The 17,324-nt window shown below is 38.4% G+C and overlaps 1 protein-coding gene across 8 annotated transcripts in view; it reads left to right on the plus strand.

Moving 5' to 3' along the window:
* RUFY3 (RUN and FYVE domain containing 3) overlaps positions 1-17,324 on the plus strand; it is a 77,652-nt gene that overhangs the window by 14,843 nt on the left and 45,485 nt on the right. For 5 of the 8 annotated variants that reach the window (XM_078068743.1, XM_078068744.1, XM_078068745.1 and 2 more), the window contains exon 2: positions 15,775-15,828. The exons of the other annotated variants lie outside the window; for them this stretch is intronic. In XM_078068743.1, the coding sequence (XP_077924869.1) occupies positions 15,775-15,828 (54 nt within the window). The remainder of the gene's footprint in view (positions 1-15,774; positions 15,829-17,324) is intronic. 8 annotated transcript variants of the gene reach the window in all.

Genomic DNA, 17,324 nt, shown 5'->3' on the forward strand with positions numbered 1-17,324 from the left:
ATTCTCTAGCTTTAAAATAATGACAGAAATGCTCACAAATGAGAAATTCTTTATCAACATCTGCCTGGTATTTAGGCATATCTGCAGAATAGAGACCGTAAGGTGAGTTGCACATAGCAGATTGGGTTTGGGAAAAGTGATTCCTTGCCCTTGACCTTATATTGCAATCTTATCATGACTCAGATCTCACCCTTTATTCTGAAAAGGATTTTATTTTCCCAGTTGGGCTTAGCCTTGAGAAAGTTTTAGAGCGGATTAATATCACAGAACACAAAGTATTCATTTTGGTGTGTCTTTAAGTCGTTTTTAAAACCCTTTGCATCCTTGAACAATTGGTTTGTCAGTTGGGCAGCTTCCTGTGGCTCTAAGTCTCAGAATCAGAACATGCACAAGGATTGGAAGACATCAGCTGGAATTCCATAGAATGCCAGCATTGTTTAAAACAGCCTCCAAAGGTTTAAGAATCTTGAGGGAAGAAAAACACATTTTTAGAAGGCTACCAAGAAGTCTTTTAGCAAATGCCTCAATTTGCATACTTTGTTTTCAAAAATATTCTCATCCATATTGAAAGTAATGCAATATGAAATACACCTTTAATTATAAAACCTAGTATATCAGTGTCTCAAAAATAATTTTTAACAATTTTAGTACTTTGACTATGTATTTGTTTCTAGAACAAGATTCCTTTGAGTAAGCAAAAGTGAGCTGTTCGGTTCATGTAAGCATTTGTAGTGGTGCTGTATGAATCCTTCAAGGGGCAATCTGTGATGGAAAATGTACGTGGCCTGCAACCTAAGCTCTAGGTGGCACATCCTTTGATTAAGGAAAATAGACAAATAGGGAATTCCCAACACCTTAGAACCAACTATAGAGGGTGTGGAGGAAAATAGGGAAATGCTGTCATTGAATTTTAGAATTTTGCCTTAAATTGGGCAAGAGAAAAAACAATTTCAAATGATTAGAAATGGAAATAATAAAAGAAAGTCCAGGCCCAGGAAGGCGTCTGTAGGTTTAGTGATCTAGAAAACAAGGTGGTGCTTTACAGGGCTTTTATTTCCTTGCTCTACTAGCTAACTCAGAATGTCTGAACAGTCATTTGGACTCAGGAAATGTCTGCTTTAATATTAATACCAGTGATAATTATTTAGGTATAATTTAGCTATCACCAGGCCAGTGATAATGTGAATCTCACCTTGTTGACAAAATGGAGCACCTGGTGCCTGGACACACAGGAGTATTCATACTGTACTTCCCAGCTGACTCATAGAGGGAAAGATATCTGACCGCACAACTCCTGCAATGAGGCATCCTGACTCCCACAAGAGAAAATGGGCAAAAAGTATCATATACCCTTGTAAGACGATAATATAGATTGTGTGTGCCCTCAGCAATAGAAGCTTTGCAGTTTCCAACTTTTGTTTTCTAAAAACAGAGCTCCCACCTCTCACTCTGCAGCCTAAAGTATAGGCCTAGACCTAGAGTTTCTGCCTAGCTTGACCCTTAAATACATGGGAATAGAAGCATTCATTTCATTATTCCAGTGCTTATTGGTAGTTAAGGAGGTGATCTCTCGGTACACTTTTTAAATTTTTTTTTTAAGATTTTATTTATTATTTGTCAGAGAGAGAGAGAACACAAGCAGCAGGCAGAGGGAGAAGCAGGCTCCCCACTGAGCAGGGAGCCCAATGCAGGGCTCAACCCCAGAACCCTGGGATCATGACCTGAGCCGAAGGCAGACGCTTAACCAACTGAACCACCCAGGCGTCCCTCAGTACACTTTTTTTCCCCCAGTACACTTTTTTTAAAACCAGGAGGAAATCTACAAATCTATGATTGTAAGTAGATTTCCCCTAAAGACAAGAGCCTAGGATTGATTCCACAGGAGAGGAGAGGGTTCCGAAAAGGGCTTCGTTCAATGAGTGAAACTGGGCTGGACACTGTACATAACTAGGCGATCATCAGGCAGACGTGGAGTGAAGGGGGGACATTCCCAGCAGTACCTGGTGAGCTGGCTGAGCTGGAGAATAGCAAGTAGTTAGGGGCGGTAACTATCTCATTGTAGGTTAGGAGGATTAAGTGAGATGATTAATGAAAGACACCCTATAAACGTTAGTTATGTGTGTAATAGTTATTCATGGAGCCACAGTTTGAGCCGCACCACATTCTTAAATACATTACCAATTTAATGTATATTTCTGTTTTTTATAGCTAACTTTTTGGAGCAGTCTAAACTAGTTGTTTACCAGACAGACTAAAGTAATAGTAAGTAAGCTTAAATTCACGTTTTAGCATTGTCCTTTCTTGGACCTCCATAACCAAAAAAATAATTGGTTAAGAATATAAGTCAGTTATCAAGCAATACTTATTTTCCTAGTAACCTTTTAAAGAATGGGAATCTCACGTTGAGAGACAATGCACACAGATGATCAATTTAATACAATAAAATATACCATCTGGTTACAAAGACAGCTATAGGCTTTGAAATTACTTTTTTGACTTGGGAAACTTCCTTTTCAAATACAGATAATAAGAGACAAACTGTGGAAGAAGAGATCTGTTGGGCAGACAGGGTGATTTCCAGGTTACTGTAGAGAACTGTATGTGATGGTGGACTTCATACGTGCCATTACTGCATAACTCTGCAGTGTCCCTGGTACTTGCAGTTTGCTTTAGTACTAGTTCATTACAAGAGCTGGCATTTTACTGTAATGTATAAAGAGAGAGCTTATCTGAAACATCTGCAGGTGTAGTAATGATGCTGCTTTATATGCAAGGATGTGTTTTGGTCAGTCTGTTGGTAGAAAGGACATCCCTCCATGCAAAGTCCAGTTCTGGGGACTAAGAAATTGATAGCCCTTCACATTTCCTAGAGGACAGTCTGGGTACAAATTATGGGTGCAGATTTGTGATCAGGTTTTTCCATTCAATAGGAAATACTTTACGCGTAAGATATAATGGGGAATACTCTACTGATAAGATAAAAATAAGCAAGGAAAAAATAGATGTAATGGAAAGTGTTATTCAGTGATTATGGGAAGTGTCTGGTGCTGAGATAACCCCATTGACATTTACTAATGTACTTTTACTCATTAATATTACTGCACCCTAGTATAACCCTGTCCTGCTTGGGGAACTTTGTATGTTTTCATGTAAAAAGTGCATGTCCCAATGGGCATTTTGGCAGGGGAAGCCAAATGGCTACTTATCAAGAAACTTCATAGCATGAATTCACTATACTCTAGTGCAGGGCTGGGCGCCTGGGTAGCTCAGTTGGTTTAAGCTACTGCCTTCGGCTCAGGTCATGATCCCGGAGTCCCAGGATCGAGTCCCACATCAGGCTCCCTGCTCAGTGGGGAGTCGGCTTCTCCCCTCTGAGTCTCTCCACTCTCATTCTCTCTCTCTCTTTCTCTCTCTCAAATAAATAAATAAAATCTTTAAAAAAAAAAAAAAAAAAAGCCTAGTGTAGGGCTTCTAAACCTGGGATCCTTGATCCTAAAAATCATACATAAAATTTTGTATCTGTATATTTTTTTTCTGGAAGAAAAATCCTTAGTGTCCATTAGAACCCCCCAAAGGAAAAAAATAATAAGAAACTCAGTTTTTATCATACAAACTCTTGGTCCTTCATTCAGCATACATTTAAGTATCCTACTTACAATTCATGCCCCATACTACAGTAGGTCGTAAGGTACAGCACAGTGAACAAGTCCAGTCCTCTGTATTTTCTGGACTTATTGGCAAGTGGGGGGTGTGGAGTGGGGTACTTCAAGTAAAATAATAGTCATTGCAGTACAGTGGTACAGAGTAAAAAATCTTATTCCAGGGAAGATTCCCAATTGAAGTAGTGTTTGAGGTAAGACCTAAAATGTATACAGGAGTTATCTGGGCATAAAGTGGAGGCAACGGGTATTGGGGGAGTGGGGGTGGTGAGGAGACAGTACTTTCAGAGACCCAAATGCCAGAACTGAAAGATTATCAGTATATATTTTTAGCCACTTTCCAAATTTCCTTTCCATGTAATTTTCACCTCTTTAACCAGAAATATTAATAAAGCCACATGCTCTACTAGTAACAGAATGTTAGAGGTAGTGATGAAATAGATTTTTTTTCTTTTCTGATTGTGCACAATGTTAATTTTTTAACCATAAAATCTTAAGTGTCTTAACAGTGAATAAGTTGTATTATGTGTGTGCATTTACTCCTATACTTTAATAAAATGAGCATATACTAGATTATATATGAATTTTAATAGCCCTCCTACATAAGATTTAATAATAGTCATTTCTCCAAATTAATAGAAAAACCAAACAACTATTACTCTTTTATTTTATAAAAAAGTATCAAATTTATTTTGTAGCTGGTTACATTTTTAAATTAGAGCTGTTGAGCACTTCTTGTAACAAAATTCTTTATCAGAAGTAGGGAAAACAGTAGTAAGCTATTAAATCCTGACAGTGCACAAAATTGTGGGGTCATGCATTTATAAAAGCCATTCTTAATGGTAAAAAGTTTAAGACAGCTATTACTCTTAATATTGAGCACCAGTAACATGCAAATTTGTGAACAGACTTCCTATTTTCACTTATTTATATGTGACCATTCCCTTATCTTTTTGATGATAAGCATGTATTTACTGAGAAAATTAGAAGCATACAATGCTTGATGCTTCTTATGTGAAATTAATTGAAGCTGATGAAAAATCAAGGCTGCAATTATTTTCATAAGTGAACATGTTAATCATATCAAAAGTACCACTTAATTGAACTGTATAAATGAACTTTTCTGCACTTAACCAACACCTGTGTGCACACACGGCATCTGGCTCTTACAGTTTCCTGTTACGATTAAACACACAGTGCTGTGTGTGTTAGGGCATAAAGGAAGGGTATCTGTGCTGTGTTCCACAGCAAAGTCTTAATTTTGTTTTTCATTTTCATTTCTAAAACTACCAGGAACGAATTATGTCACATCTAGATTCCTACACCTACTTTCACCTTTTCTCTAAACCCATTTTTCTTCCTATACTGATTCATTCTTTATAAAATTGCCAAAGAAGTCTTTATGAAAGGAAACTTTTCATTCTTGTACAAGAGCCCTGTTTTAGGCAGCCTACTCTATTACATGTAGAGTACTCCTGAAAAGGGGGTGATGGGGTTGTCGTGGAGGGGATGTTATCATTTATTGAGCAGTGATTTTGGTGCCAGGAACTGTTTCCTCTAAGTAATAGGTATGTAGTATCTCATTTAATCGTTACAACAACCTTTGGAGCCTAGGTATTATTATCACCCCCCTTTTACTAATTGACACTTGGGAATGTAGTAAGTGGTAGAGCCGGAATTCAAACGCAGGCAGCCACCGTTCAGCCTGCTTGGGACACTCCAATACCAAAACTCTGAATGTAAGTCCAACAGCAGACCTGCATGTAACAGAGGACATCTGCTCTGGTTACATCTTTCCAGCAGTTTTGTACACAGTTGATCACAGCATTGGCCAGCTTAAGTCTAGTGAATGTCAGAATGAGGCCAAAGCATGTCATTTGGGGTGTGCTTGGTGATTGCAATCAATTAAATTGGAGATCTTAGCTTTTATCCACTTGTTTTCATTTTCTTCTTTCCACTCATTTTTATGAAGTACATGAAAATATTTACATGATTGCACAGATACCACCAAACAGCAAAAAGGGCACATTGCTGAAACTGACCTGGCTGGCAGGCAGCAAGCACCTTTATGTGCTAAATTTAAAATGTTTCTCAAGTAGATGTACAAAATGATGGGAAAAGAGAATAGTGGTAAGAGGAGTATCCGTGATTATGGATTGTTTGAAATAGTCACTACATTGAATCCTTAGTCTTGAAAGGCCAAGTATTTCCATGCCCTTCTTTGGGTAATTTTACTTATCTGATGTTTTTTTTTTTTTCAAACTCCCGTTCAGTACCTAACGATTTCAGCCAGCTGGTTGATTCTCGCTTCACCAGGACCCTGATTATTCTGCTATTACACTACTCCCTCTTGAGATTCTGTATGCTGACATCAAATCCGGAAATGGAAGGCCCCTTGACTTCCTTCATCCACAAGGCCTTCTCTAGCATGCGCAACACTCTTCATTTCCTGAATCATTGGGTACTGTCTGTGCCACTTGATTGAATGCACTTGGAATCATTCTCCAGTGATTAATTTTAATCTGTGTGATTCCTCATTTATGAAATTATGTAGAAAGTTCTTTGGGGCAAAACTTTTCTTTTGCATCCTTCAGAAGGCCTCATGGTACCGTGTACTGTTTATGGCAGCTATCCAACACACTTTGGGTGATCTCAGTAATACCTCCTAACCCCACCAAATAATCAGTGGTGAAAGGAAAGATTATTGAAATACCTTCCCTCCATTACACACAATTTATGTTTTTTGAGTTTTTTTAATTTTTTAGTCACTTATTTCCTATTCCAGACTCACTATATCTTACTTAGAAAATTGAAGTTTAGTATAATGTAATAATTTGTTATTGTTGTTTTCTAATATATCCATGAATAATATTCATTGCTGATGAGAGTGCAGGAAGACTTACGCGTGGGCTCTGCTGATAGGCGTATACATTGGTGCAGTCTTGTTGGAAATCACTTTATCACTGTGAATCAAGAACCTCAAAAAATTAAGTTTCAGTGATTATACCAGACATCCATCTTCGGGAAATAATCAGAGATACTGATTCAAGGCACAGTTTTATGATTTATAGTAGCAAAACCTTAAAAAGCAACTCAAGTAGCCGAACAGGAAAATGACTCAATAAATTCTAGAACATCTATACAACAGGCACTAAAAATGGTGTTGGGGAAGAATATTTAATGGCATAGGGTATTGTTTAGAATATAATTTTTAAAAAGCTGTCTCCCAAACTACATACACTGTGGTCACAATTTGTGTTAAAGGAAGGGGGGGTACACATTCATCACAAGTAAAACAAAATATACCAAAAATGTAAAAAGTATTCCCTCTGAATAGTGGAATGACAGGTGATTATTATGGTATCTTTATGCTTTTTTATGTCTTCCAAATATTCTACAAGAGGATATATTACTATAATCAGAAAAAATGCTATTTTTTAAAAAGCGGAAAGCTTTTTGAAAACTACAGGTGTGCAGTCATCCATCTGACTCATATTTATTAAGTACTTCCCATAACAGTTTCACATATCCATGAAAAGGAGCAATTGCCTAAAAGCAGAGCTACCGCTTCGGATTCTATCGTCAGTATAATTTTTTTATATGTCTGAGAGACGTTTTGAGTTTTTCCACGTCATAGGCCTGTGTTTATTTATTGGCATGCTTTGTTTTCAAAGCTGTCTGAAAGCTGCATGCCGTGCACAAGGGTGACCCACGGGGTCTAGACTCGGGTACATTCGGTACAGCATTTGATTTATCCCTTCCAGAAGTGTTCAGAAAATAAAACCTGAATTGTTAGGATTCTGGTTTTCACAGAATCCTGTTACTGTTCTATGCTTTTGATATGGCACATGTCCTTTTGTAATCTGCCCTTGGTTAGATTACGGGAACATTTGCTGCCACCAGCCCGGATAGCCTCTGATCTCCATTGTCAGGTTCTCCAAGTTGTGATTACGTGTGCACAAGGCAGTCTTTGTGAACTTTTCAAAGCGTGGAGGTGGTAGCTTTCAATACCATCTCACAAGCCTACTGGGCAAAGTTCTTTGGACAAAGTTCATCCCTTCTTGTTGCTCTGCTGTGAAATAGCCTGGCTAGTCACCCTTTCAAGGTAAGTTTTGCCCAAGTTTTATAAACTCCTGTCTGAGAGAGAAATATTAGCAGAGCTACATGATGCCTCTGAACTGACTGTAACGTGCTCTCCATAAAATCCCCTTTCTCCTTCCCTGGCCAGTTCCTTCCCACCTCCTTAATGCCCCTGCCCTGGTGTCCGCTTCAGGGCATTGTCCTTAATCACAGTGACTTACCATCTTTCCTCCATATTGGTGAGCCTTTCTGGACCTTTCTTAGAGCTTTTTCTTTAACCTTTAATTTGTGCCTTTCTTAACAGAGTTTACATTAACTCTTCTTTGGGTTATCAGCTTCCAGTGCCAGAAGGTCATTTCTCATAACCTGATCACGGACATATTTACCATTTTCCAGACATAAATCTGTAGCGGGTTAGATAACTCCTCAGTGACGGAGCTCAGATTGGAATTCAAGCTGTCGGGTTCCCAGCCTTGGGTACCCATGAGACCTGGCTGGAAAGGGCAAGTGATGTGATTTGAAAGTACCCACAATAGCCTCTGCTCTTCATTGTGCTGTATTTTGTTTTTTTGGCAGTGCCCCCTTTTTGGGGGGAAGTAGAAAGTATAATGAGGCACAGTTTTCCATTATGGCTTTTCCAGCCCCCCGCCAATCCACTATGACTGCTATGAAGTACTTTTTTTTTTTTTTTTTTTCTGACAGAGAGCAAGATAGAGAACAGGAAGGCAGGGGAGGGGCAGAGGGAGAGGGAGAAGCAGACTCCCCCTGAGCAGGGAGCCTAATGTGGGGCTTGATCCCAGGACCCTGACCTGAGTCCAAGGCAGCCGCTTAACTGACTGAGCCACCCAGACGCCCCTGAGGTGCTTTTGAGTACAGAGGAGTAAATATGAAAAACTGTTCCTTACAATTTTTCATATTTGAACTTTGCTGGAGAACAAACAGAAAGATTTGATGAGGGGTGCCTGGGTGGCTCAGTCGTTAAGCGTCTGCCTTCGGCTCAGGTCATGATCCCAAGGTCCTAGGATCGAGCCCCGCATCGGGCTCCCTGCTCAGCGGGAAGTCTGCTTCTCCCTCTCCCACTCCCCCTGCTTATGTTCCCTCTCGCGCTGTGTGTCTCTCTCTGTCAAATAAATAAATAAAATCTTTAAAAAAAAAAAAAAGGTTTGATGAGCTTAGAAGCACATGTGTAGAGGGAGAAAGAAATAGATTTATTGACAAATGGCCCCTAAGTAATTATTTATTTTTCATTATAACTAAATATTCCCAAATAAAATATATATGTCAGTGTGCTGAAAATAATGGAGGTTTTTTTTAAGAAAATGTCTATGTTATTGTTATGTACATAATGTATTTTATGAAAACTATTTTTCTAGTTATATAAATGATATATTCACACTGTTAAGAGTTACAGAATACAGAAGAGTATAAAACACAAAATAGAATTCACCTGAAGTTCTAGCACCTATTGATAAACACAGATAAGATTTAGTAACCAGATTCTCTTTTTTATTAATATATACAGAGTTCACTTATAAGTTCACACAGATTTTTACATGTAAAATCATACCATTCCTATGTTGTGTGACCTGCCTTTTTTCCTCTGCAGTATCTTTCCACATCGGTAAATAGAAATCTGTTATCACCTCATTTAATGTCTTCCGTTTTTTGGATATGCCATAATTTCTTCGACTTCTTTATTACAACCTTTAGGTTGTTTCTAAATTTGGCCACCACTGACAGTTTGGGTACATCATTATTTTTATAATTTGAACACTTTACCAGTTTTCCTTTTTAGACATGGAGTTTCTGAGTCAAATAGTAAGATATTTTCGTTTTTTAGACACATTTCCAAGCTGCCATAAACATTAAAAAAAATTTTTTAACAGCATGGTATCGTAAACTTTCATATTGGCTACTTCTTTGCAACTCGTTTTTGTCTTTCGCTACTGCAATTGGTTGTGGTTTCTCACAATACTAAGATCTGAACTTTCCAAAGGAAACAGTTGTGTGGGGGTTTTTTTGTTTGTTTTTAGGACAGTTGATACAGCAGCTATAAACTGCATGATTGTATTTTATCTGTTTTTTTTTTCTTTAAGCTAATGACAATATCCTAAGCAGAAGAGAATGAATTTTACTGTTAAAAGTACAATGAGAAATTTCATGATTTTCTGTGCTTGCTGGAGTTTGTTTTCTGGGGTGAAAGGCTGCTGGGATTTCTCTTTTCTTTCTCCTTAGAGCTATAAAACTCAGGCTGTGTACTACATTTCATCTGAGAATTCCATAACGTCTAGTCCTGTGGGCAGCAAGCTTCCCAGTTGAGGGTATCAGACACCTCATTATTATTTCTTGCCATTCAGGCAAGGCGGCGGAGGGTCTACTGATGTGGGGAGGCCCCCTTTGCCTCATCCCCTCAGTCCCCATCAGCCCATGTCCTCCCTAGCCTTCCAGCGTCACATAGCTGCTCACCTGACTTAGGAATCTATTTTATCTTATCTCTGTAATACCAGTCCCTTTTTACCTTATGTCACAGTTACTTCGTTCTCCTCAAGGGCAGTGTCTAGCGATATTTTCTATTGTGACTTCTGTCAAACTGCCTTAGTAAACTCCTTTGCTCAGCGTACGTGCTAAGTATTAAATGGCTCAAGTGTTGATAGCTATACTGAGAAAGCCTCTATTTCTCTTGTGTCTTTCTCCTTTCACACAGAACACTTCTAACACTTCTGGTCACCAAGTGTGTGTGTGTGTGTGTGTGTGTGTGTGTGTGTGTGTGTGTGTGTGTGTGTGTGTGTGTGTTGGTGTGGGAGGTTCTAACACCAAGCAATTCTGTGACACCAGCTGGGTGCCCTACAGTTTAACTCAGTTCTGGCTCTGTCTACCTGGAGTTAGTTTCAGATCCCACAGGTTAAGGGTTCAGTCCCACAAGACTGTCCCCCACTCCAGATACTAATCACAAGTAGTAGATCCCCAGGTTACCCACAACTTTTGTCCAACTTGGCGACAAATCAGAGGTTCCCATGACTTCTTTCCCCTTAGATTCAGTTACTTGCTAGAACAGTTCACAGAACTCAGGGAAACATGTATGTTTGCTGTTTATTAAAGGATATGATAAAAGGATACAGATGAACAGCCAGATGAAGAGATACATAGGGAGAGGTCTGGGAGGGTCCCAAATGCAGGAGCTTCTTCCCGGTGGATTTGGGGTATGTCACCCTCCTGGTATGTAGATGTGTTCACCAACTGGAAAGCTTTCAAACCCCATACTACTGAGATTTTGTGAGGCTTCCCCACATAGGCGTGATCAGTAGACTCCCATTTCCAGCCCCTTTCCCCTCTCTAAAGAAGTGGGAAGTGGGACTGAAAGTTCCAAGCTTATAATCATGGCTTGGTCTTTCTGGGGACCAGCCCCCATCCAGGAGCCCACCCAGAGTCACCTCATTAGAACAGAAGATGCTCCTAGTGCTGTTATCACTTAGGAATTTACAAGGGTTTCAGGAGCCCTGTGTCAGGGACTGGGGAGGAAGACCAAGTAGAGATTTCATATTATAAATCACAGGATCATAGTCACTTAATGTTACTTTTTTCAGGACCATTTGTGATATTTTTGTTTTTACTGTGGGGAAAAGATCTTGCCTAAATTACTGATTTATTAGAACAGAACCTCTTAGCATTTTTAAAAATTAGTTTGATAGTTCCTATACTTTTATATTACCAAGCTAATTGTATTATTAGTTAGTGTAACAGCACTTCAGCTGTTAAACTTGTCATTTGGTCTGCTTGTGTTGACTTGTTTTTTCCACTGTGTTTAATATGTAGTTTAGGTTTGTTTTTTTTAAATCCCACTCTCTGTTTTCTTTTTTAATTATGGCAAATATACTTAGAAGAATCCAGCTTGTTAGCCAAATGAGAATACAGGGCACATGTTGGTTTCTTGTAAAGGTAAAGTCGACATTGAATACCTAAGGTGTGCTAAGTACTTTAAATTAGTTAGCTTTTATTTTCACAACAGTCCTTTAAAGAGTTATTTATGATCAGTAGTTGGACCTTCAAGAAGACTTTCCCCCCAAGAAACTGTAATACACTTTTTAAATCAGAGCCACCTAGCCTCAAGGAGACAGTGTAACTTGGTTACATTTGTCTCTAAACTTGACTGTAACTTGGTTGTCTATAGTAATGACACTCCTGAAAAAAGAATATATCAAGAAGAAGAGAGATCTCACAGCCCTGGACGCGTAAATCATGAAGGGGCACTTTGAGCTCATTTAAGCATTTCTTTTTTTTTTTTTTTTAAAGATCTTATTTATTTATTTGACAGAGAGAGACCAGCGAGAGAGGGAACACAAGCAGGGGGAGAGGGAGAAGCAGGCTCCCCGCAGAGCAGCGAGCCCGATGCGGGGCTCAATCCCAGGACCCTGGGATCATGACCTGAGCCGAAGGCAGACGCTTAACGACTGAGCCACCCAGGCGCCCCTAAGCATTTCTTAAGAGAGAAGGAGCTTCAGCTAATTCCCTCATCCAGAGAAAAAAGATGGAAGTGCGCAGGGCCCAAGGCCTTGTGACAATAGCGGCCCCACCCCAAATCTGTATCAATGTCAAAGCCAGGGCACCTACCTGACTACACTGTCATCGCCAGTGAGCGAATGTTTTACAGTACTACCTGATTAGTCTGCTGACTTAGTCAGTCTTAGACCTGAAACAGGATGATAGCCAAGAAAATAGTTCACTGAACCTCATAAGCTATGCTTCCTAATTTGGGGCCCTTGTACAGTTCCAGCCTTGTCTCTTCCCTCTTGACTTTAAAAAATGTCTTTGTTCATGTGCATCTCAGTAGTCTGTTAGTGCAGCATTTTTAACCATTTAATCCAAGCATTTAAAGTGGGGTGGTGGTCCTGATATTTCATCACCAGACTCAGGGCACCACCTACAGTGACAATCCATTTGGCATTTCCAAGCTATGCAACTCTTTTCCTTGTCAATCAGTGTTTTGAGTGGGAACTGAGGCTGTGTGTTTAGCCAGGGTAACTTTGGAAGCTCCCTTTACTATTTAACTTTACAGTACACATTTGGCATAGTTCTGATTGGTACAGCTCTGAATTATGCACTATCTATAGAAAAATTCTAATGCAGGCCTGTCTTCTGTATCAACTAGCCTTTCGATTATTGCTCTCTGAAATTTGTGAATATGTATTACATGACACAAAGTTAATATATATTTTTAGATCAGGTAAAACATGCTCAAAAGCAACAAAGTATTATCCCTAAAAAAATGAAATGTTCTGGGGAAAAGACAAGAATTGTCCATGGTACTATCATCTTCGATTCATGTATTAGATACTTTCATTGTTGCTGTTTTAATAATTTGAACATATTCCAGGGGGCATAATTCTTAAAATATTTTATAAATCCTTCTTTGAGAAGATTATAAAAGAACATCACAGTATCCATTCTTTATTGCAATAAAATACTGAGCATGCCATGGTAAGTGGAGAACAACTTTAGAAGAAGAAAACACACCTTTTTTATCCTTCAGGGAGGAGGGCTCTTTTAAATTGATTCCATCACTCTGATACTCATAACTTTTTAAAAGCATAACAGAAAATATATCTGATTGAAACAGACTGAGAAACTGCTGGAGATGGGACATGGCAGGGGGAAAGTCAGAGAGACCCCTTGTATTCACCACCCCTTCCTACCTAGAAATTCACTTTCCAGAACTCTTCTGTGCACAAGTCTCGGAGGGCCTTTATATTTTGCTTTAATGATTAGGTAGACTTTTATTTTATTAGGTGACAAATACAGTTTCTAGGCAAAGAAAATGTCGGATAAAATAGAAATATCCACCTTACTGACTTTCACAAGGTCAACATAGCAAGTCTTTAGAGTAAACTCATGTGGTGGTTAAGAGTACATTCCTACATAATAAAAATTTGTAGCATATTGTCAGGAGATTCTATCCGAAAATGATATATGGAAATAAATATATAATGTATTTTAACACTAATTTATTTTAAAATAATAGTAACTAACACTGATACTGTGCTTTTTCTATATGAAACACTATCTTAGTGCTTTACACATACATAACCACAATTGCAGAATCCAGAAAAGCTCTGAAAACCAAGAGCATTTTTCATAAATTTGCCTGGACTCATTTGGTGCTAAAACATGACCTGAATTTATTTGAGGCTATTTATAGTTTTTATTTCTCCTATTTAACTTGAATATTCATTTATTTCCCACAGGAATGTTAATGTGCTTGATTGTAAGATACTGCCCTAGGTCCTGCTAGTTCTGCATGTTTTTTGGCCTCCATATTTACCATTTTACCTTTCTAAAATTAAAAAAATAATCTGAATTTCAAAATATATTTGGCCAGAAAATAATAACATGAAGGATTGGGGCCTGTGCTTACCCTTTTATCCTCATAACAGTGCTGTAAGATAGGTACTGTTCTTTTCCCTTTTTTATAGAATGAGGAAACTGAGGAAAAAGAGATGAAGTAAGGGACAAGGTCATATGGCCATTAGGAGTGGAACTAGGATGTCAGCCCCAGGGATCTGGCTCCTGCGTCTGTTCTCTGAACCACCGTGACTTGCTTGGGATGTTGACGCAAGTTAGGGATTTAATCCTAGATTTCTGTGCCCTACTCCTGTGGTTTTCTAATTATTAATTTCTAGACTTTTTAATTGGGAGACAATACAAGTGTAAAAGTTATCAGTACTTGCATTCTTTTTATATTCCCTGTCCCCAGGTCTGGTCTAACCAACAGTCTACAACTTTAATCACATGTCACGTTATTAGATACTCATCTAATTTAAATTTTCTGAATTTAAATTTAAATTTTATTTGTATCACATTTTTATAACTATGTATTTAACACTAGAATGTACCCTTATAGCCCACTTGAAAAATCACTATATCACCACTAAAAATTAACCAATTAAATTACAGTGATAATAAATAGTGAGAAAGCAGGACAAATGATAAGTTCTTTTCCAAGATCATGATTCTGTGTTATTGCCTCAGACCCTATCGTGGTTTCTGTGGTAAATTTTTCAAGAAGGAAGGCTTATGGTGGACAAAGTATTCTTTGCCCATTTTCTCGTTTTTGTTGTGCTTCATCCTCTGACAATTTCTCTTTATTTGCTGCATATTTATACATATGAAATTCACATGATTTTGTGGGTTTGCATATGAATATTGCAGTTGTGTACAATATAATAGCTTCAGAATTACTGAAGGATGAAGCTAATATACTTTTTAAAAAATTTCCATAAGTTCTCAAAATTTATTTCCAAATAGTCATCTTACAGTTTTAAGACACAGAAGTATCTATTATATTTGTAATCTTCCTGTTCTTTCCTGTCCTTTTGCCTCACATGGAATATTCTGTGTATAAGAACACTGAATTTATATAGTAAAAGGAGGGAGTACTTTTAACTGAATAAATATCTGTATTGTATTATAAGTGATTTATTTTGTCTTCAAAGCAGTGTCTTCTCCTTTCTTTTGGTTTGGGGAAGAACCGTGGGGGTGGAGGGCTTTGGGAAAGGTATTTAGATTTTTCTTTGGTTATTTTAAGAAGAGTCACTAGTTTGTATCATGATATTTGGCCTGAGTCTAAAATGCATTTCACATGTTTTCTGGCTTCACTGATGTGGTCAAAACAAATGTTGAATGAAGTCAGTGTTGTATGCACTTAAAAATATGAACAGCCTGGTCTTGATTTTCAATGGAAAAAAATCTTTGTTACTTTTTTATGGGATATGCATCTTTGTTTCCTTTTATTAGAAACTTTGAAATTATTTTAGCTTTGAAACATTTAATAGTCTTAGTTGATATCTCTGCTTAGCGTCCTACTCCTCCTTGGGTAGGTTCCCAGCCCTTTTCACTGTTAATCTCTGGGTTAAGTTGAAAGCATTCTAGGAAATCTCCCTTTCAGTTATCCCTTTTGAAACCTTGTTTTTAATAGCACTTTTCTTTCTTGGCTTGCATGACATTTTATCTTTCTTTTCCTTTCTTTTTGCCGTTTGCAAAGACTCTTGGGAGGATTTGACAGATTTGGTGGAGCAAATGCGCGATGATACAGAAGGTGCGTGCCACACCAACATCTTTCAGCTGTTTTTTTCTTTTCTTTCTTCCTGTCTTTTTTTTCTTTCTCTTCTTTTCTTTTCTTTTTTTAATTTCTAACCACCTTTTGATTGTTTTCCATAAGCCAGACTGTCAGCTCTAGGTTTTATTTCCCATGGCAATAACTGGAATAGTAAAAAATATTTGCCATATTTTCCATACAGGTACCTCATTCGTACAGGACTAGGGTTTTCAGAATCTTGCATTTAAAATCTTTCTCCTTGTGGTTCCAAGTACAGTGTCATAAGTATATGTTTATGCTGTTCCTTTAGGATGTTTGTCGGATAACATGTTTTGAGGGGACTTTATTTCAAGATATATCAAATTTTTCTATGGCTATTTTTTTTTTCATTTACTTGTTGGGAAGATGTAAATCTTTTTATCATTCATGAAAACATATATTCCTGTTAATTCCACAGTAGTCAAAAAACAAACAGATCCCAGGAATCTGAAGTATCCAGTCTGGAATGTTGTTCAGATTTGTGGATTTCTGTAACATTCAGCATTTTCAGCTTGGTCCTGTAATAGCATTACTTCCTGGTGGAATTACTTTCAAAAGTAGCACATAAGTTCCAATATATGAAGGTTCCCCAAACCAAGAATAGTTTCTTTTTCTTTTTTTTTTTTTTTAAGATTGTATTTATTTATTTGAGAGAGAGAGAAAGAGAGAGCACATGAGAGTGGGGAGGGTCAGAGGGAGAAGCAGACTCCCCGCCGAGTAGGGAGCCCGATACGGGACTCGATCCAGGGACTCCAGGATCCTGACCTGAGCCGAAGGCAGCCGCTTAACCAACTGAGCCACCCAGGCGCCCCCAAGAATAGTTTCTTCTGTAATCGGCACCTAACTTTAGGGACCTCAAGGTAATTTACACATTTTATAATAAAAATAGAAAAATTGAAGTTTGGCTCAATTACTCTATCATTTTACATTCTCCCACTTTGCCTGGGCATTAAAGGTCCCCCAGCTTCAGCACACACACATCCCCTGCCCTGCGTGCAGACTGGCCTTTTCATTGCCTGCACCTGAGTGTGTCAGCCTCCTCTCCTGCCTTGCTCCTGCAGCATTCCACCTGGAGCATTTACTGCCCTCCTCTCTCCCGCTTTGCCCTCCCCACCCCCACTACCACCCGACAAATCCAGATGGGAGCACCTCGAAGGAAGTGCTCCTTGACAGCCGTGGCCCATATTCATTTCTCCATTCACCCAAGCCCTGCAGGACTTGGAGCTTAAGGCTTTTTACTTGTTCTCTACTTCTTGTGTGTTTATCATCCTAGTTCAAGTGTAAAATCCTTATATGTCTTAAACTTCTCAGTGTCCATGTGAGACTTGGGGTGGTACTGTGCTCAGTCCCTTTGGTCACACCAGACAAGACTACTGATGCCCAGTAGCTTCTTCTTCAGCACTTTACTTTGAATGAGTAAATTATTCTAAGTTTCATCTCATTTCCTATAGTCAAAC

Source organism: Halichoerus grypus, chromosome 3 (genome assembly GCF_964656455.1).
Source record: "Halichoerus grypus chromosome 3, mHalGry1.hap1.1, whole genome shotgun sequence".
Classification (NCBI taxonomy): Eukaryota; Metazoa; Chordata; class Mammalia; order Carnivora; family Phocidae; genus Halichoerus; species Halichoerus grypus.